At 37.1% G+C, this 4,733-nt stretch overlaps 1 protein-coding gene across 1 annotated transcript; it reads left to right on the top strand.

Annotated features, from left to right (window-relative positions):
* The first annotated feature begins 272 nt into the window (after positions 1–272).
* Positions 273–2,096, top strand: LOC132915959 (cell surface glycoprotein 1-like). The gene is made up of 2 exons (XM_060975722.1): positions 273–689; positions 1,749–2,096. The coding sequence occupies exons 1-2, from the start codon at positions 363–365 to the stop codon at positions 1,902–1,904; spliced, it is 483 nt and encodes a 160-aa protein (XP_060831705.1). The 5' UTR covers positions 273–362; the 3' UTR covers positions 1,905–2,096.
* Positions 2,097–4,733: the final 2,637 nt, after the last annotated feature.

The following is a 4,733-nucleotide window of genomic DNA, read 5'->3' as shown; positions in this document are numbered from 1 at the left end:
ATTGTCCAATGAATCTTCTTTTTCTCCTTTTTCTCCTTTTTCAATCTATTTAAGAATAATCGTGATATATCTTTGTTCTCTAACACTAATATCTTCTTTCTAATTCTTCCGAGAATTTTACGCAGTTTACATGTCTTTTACATCTCTTGTTATTTATCAAAATTGATAAATGACAAATTGATAAATGATAAATTGATAAATGACTACGAACCATTGTCTTTTTACAGAATACAGACTCTGGAAGCTATAGCTGGTTCGTGTTAATCCTTAGCATCAGTGAGGTATTGGCAGACTTCATCCTGGTACTGTTTAGCTGCCACTTTTATGTAACTTTGCATCGGAGGGTGCACAGCTGTTTCCAAATGGAGACAATCGACGACGTAGTAAACAATGACGAAATCGAGATGCATGACGTGGTCCAGCACAGCGAGATGCCGGGTATTCAACCGCCTTGCTTGGTGCAGCCGCTTATGCAGGTGAGGCCGAATCCTCTCCCACGACCCTTCTCGGCTACTTACGGCTCGACCTTACTTAAATCGACGCTCATCGCTGAACCGACGCCCAGCGATGATCTGACGCCCAGCGATGAACTGACGTCCAGCGATGAACCGATGCCCATGGCTCGACCATCTCGTAGAACTTCCGCTATTATATCACGAAGCTGGCAATACCCTCATCCATTGCACGAAGTAGGTATTTCATTCGTCATCCTTCACGCTAGAAGATAAGTATCGCCGTGTAAAAATAGCCATCAGTATCTTTGACATCGATTTCTGCCGTTTCCCTTTCCATATATAATTATATGCGTAACCACGGAAAAAATTCTTGAACCGTTCTTGTCGCTCCTAATTGCTCTTTCGAAATCTTTTTTGGCAGATTTCAATATTTGTGAAAGCGAAACGTAGCGAATTCTATTTCTTAAGATTCCTTTTGTACTTGATTTGATACGTAAGTGTTCTTAAGATTGTTGAAATTCCATGGAAAATGGTTAATCCCCTACTTACTGTGGCTATTTCATACGACTCGTATGTCATTTAAACGTTTCATTTAAAAATGAGAGTATGTGTCAATACTTGTCATGGCCATTGTATTTATTTGAATTCAGTGAGAAAATAATTGTCATATAATTAAACCATCAGATTTAATAGAGGTGAAATTCATTTAAGAGATATGTCACTTCAAAATTTTTCTTGTATCTTCTTCGAAACTACAATGCTCTCTGATCCAGCTATCGCGAAATTTCTAGAACTATACATCAAATTTTCATCAAATTTTATTCTGCATAATTTACTATTATTTTTGCAATTTAAAGCTTTATATCTTCGGAAGAAATTCAAAACCAATAATGTAATGGCACAAACTCTCCTATCCTACCATACTACCATTATATTTATTATTTCTTAAAAACAGACCAATGAAAATAACATACAAAATTGTTGTATTTTCATTACTGCAAGGAATAAGAATAGGCACATAGAATTGTCATTTACAAATCAATTCAGTTAATCAGTTAACTATTTAGTATTTTTTGATCTTTTAAATAATTAAATATAAAAACAAAAATATATGTGGAATGAATATAAGTTTTGGAAATATACTTATTATACACATATATTTACAGAAAAAATTTCTTTAAAAGAAAATTAATTTAGATAGAATATCATTTCATATATTATCATTTATATTCTTTAACGATAGTTAAAGGAATAATGAATAATGGTATTTAATTTTACATTCGACCCAAACAGAGATTTCAACAACGTACCAGACGGCCGATAATGAGAATGCCGACTATCGGCGAAGAAGAGGAGCACCATATACACTTGTATAATGGTATCGACGGTACAGCGGCAGAAGACTTTGTGCTGATATTGATTGCACCCGGCCGACAGTGGGACAATTAATTTCCGATAATGAAATGTATTTAAAACATTGTTAAACACTGTATCAATTTCTATCATGTTGCAATTGTTCTCTATTGTATCTATTGTTATGTATCATATCCCTTAATTGATTTTCAAAATTCTTCTTTCATTAACGTATCTAAATTTGGTTGATCTAGTATTAAAAGTAGAAAGTTTTTATCATTTCAATTATCAACGCTTTGAAAATTTGTTAGACAATTGTTGTTGTCACACATAGATACATAGAATAGATATATAGATACATGTCGTGTTACTCGATGTATAGATATGATTATATTTAATAAGTAAGATTTAAAAGTTAGTAAATTTATATATTTTTTCTGTTGTTTATCATGTAGCTCTGTGTATTTGTTGTGAAATAAATTCCAAATATAAACTATAATTGTGATATTTCTCGCCAGTCACTATAGGTTCTTACAAGTAATAGCATTTCTTTGTTTAATTAATGAATATATTATGATTTATTTCTTTGCAATATCATAAACAGCATAAGTTAACTTAAGGAAATTGTATTTTCGTCCAGTCGCGGGGAGACGCGTTCGCTTTGAGACGCGTCAACAGGAGTCGTAAATTCCCGTTACGATGTACGAATCGACACCGCGAGCAGGGCGATCCCCTGATTTCAATTACGATAATAGGGGTGATTGTGTTGGAATAACTGTAGTCTACAGTTATCTAGTATATATTTATTTATCACCATTAACAACACGTGAGACTTACAGAAATTATTTTTACATCTTACCCGATCTAACCCAGCAAAAGAAGAAAAATTACAACAAACGCAAATACTAGGAGGGCTGCAGAAACAGAAAGTAAGCAGTGGCTCCAAGAAATCCCACTACAAAACCCCTTCAGCATACTACCACAAGAGAAGGAACCAGAAACAACGGAAAAACCAAAACACAACGCCAAACCACCACCAATATACATCGATGGGCAAGTAACAGACCCCCTCCTCGAACTGCTAAACAATACGGCAGGCAAAGAAAACTACTCAATAAAACAATTAAAACTGGACCAGGTAAAAGTGCTAATCAACGCCCCAGAAACCTACAGAAAAGTGGTAAAAGTGCTAAAAGAAAAAAACGCCGGGTACCACACCTACCAATTGAAATCGGATAAAAGCTACAAGGTAGTAATCAGAGGATTACACCCAAGAACAAATACAAGCAACATATGCGACGAACTAGCCAAAATCGGACACCAGGTAAGGGCAATAAACAACATAACGAGATTTGGTACCAAACAACCACTACCGCTGTTCCTAATAGAACTAGAACCGAACAAAAACAACAAGGAAATCTATGACATTAAACAAATCTTAAACACAATAATCACAGTTGAACCACCCAGACAAAAAAAAGACATACCTCAATGCATGCGGTGCCAACAATATGGGCACACAAAAAATTACTGCAACAGAAACCCGGTGTGCGTCAAATGCGCAGAAAAGCACCTGACAACTTACTGCCCATATACGGGAAAAATAAACGAGGTAAAGTGCTACAGCTGCAACGGAAACCACCCAGCCAGCTACAAAGGCTGCCCAGCCAGAAAAATACTCCAACGTAAATTGTTTCCGCCGTTTAGAAGCAGGACATATAACTACCACCACACACAACAAGACAGGGCAGAAGCTGAGACACCAATTAAAGTACAGTACGTAATGAACAACAACCACAACAATATCAACACCACTGGCAGTCGAAGCTACGCGCAAGCAACCAAGGAAGTAACACCCGTAGCCAACCAAAACCACAACAACAACACCAACGACGCTACAGAAATAAAAGAACTATTAAAACAATCCATCAAAAGCACCGACATGTTAACAAGAACGATAAGCGAACTAAACGAAGCATTCAAACAGCAATCATTACAAATCACAGCTATGATACAACTGATAACAACCATGCTAAGCAAAAAGTAAAAACGGACATACTAAAAATAGCTGCCTGGAACTCTAACGGCCTACAACAAAGGGCCATTGAAACCAAAGCATTCCTATACCACAACAACATAGACAAACTACTCGTATCAGAGACGCATTTCACAACAAAAAGCTACACAAAAATACCGCACTATACCATATACGATACCAAGCACCCCTCAGGAAAAGCACACGGAGGAACCGCAGTGATAATAAGAAACGACATTAAACACCACCTACACAGCCAAGTTAGTAAAGAACACATACAAGCAACTACCGTTACCGTACAAACTAGCAGCAACCGTCTACAGCTGTCAGCAGTATATGCACCACCGCGACACAAAATTACAGCACAAATGTGGGAAGAATACTTCCAACAACTAGGCGACAAGTTTATCGCAGCAGGAGACTACAACTCAAAGCACACAACATGGGGATCAAGAATCACTACACCTCGAGGCAGAACCCTGGAAAAACACATCAGGAAAAACAATCTCAATATATTATCCACAGGAAGACCGACATACTGGCCGACAGATCTGAGCAAAATCCCTGACCTACTCGACTTTGCAGTCACAAAGGGATTAAACGGAAATAAAATAAATATAGCATCCAGCCTCGAGCTTAGCTCCGACCATACACCCATAATAATAACATACAGAAACAAGCCAATACTCTACAACAACTCAGAGACGCTATGCAACAAATCCACTAATTGGCAAACCTTCAAAGAAATAATTGAAAGCAAAATCAACTGCAACATCCCACTGAAAACGCCCCAACACATCGAACAAGCTGTAACAACACTTACAAAAACTATACAAGAGGCAGCACGGGCAACCACAAAACCAGCAACTACCACTAGACAAACAAAACAA

This window comes from Bombus pascuorum, unplaced genomic scaffold (genome assembly GCF_905332965.1).
Source record: "Bombus pascuorum unplaced genomic scaffold, iyBomPasc1.1, whole genome shotgun sequence".
NCBI classification, from domain to species: domain Eukaryota; kingdom Metazoa; phylum Arthropoda; class Insecta; order Hymenoptera; family Apidae; genus Bombus; species Bombus pascuorum.
The sequence above is the reverse complement of the archived record's forward strand: the minus strand, read 5'-3'. Positions and strand labels throughout refer to the sequence as shown.

What these genes read in the sequence shown, in the direction of transcription:
- LOC132915959 (XM_060975722.1), top strand. Translation starts at nt 363, where the DNA reads ATGGAGACAATCGACGACGTAGTAAACAATGACGAAATCGAGATGCAT. An exon ending in ACCCTCATCCATTGCACGAA is followed by an intron (nt 690 to 1,748) that starts GTAGGTATTTCA and finishes CGACCCAAACAG; the next exon opens with AGATTTCAACAACGTACCAG.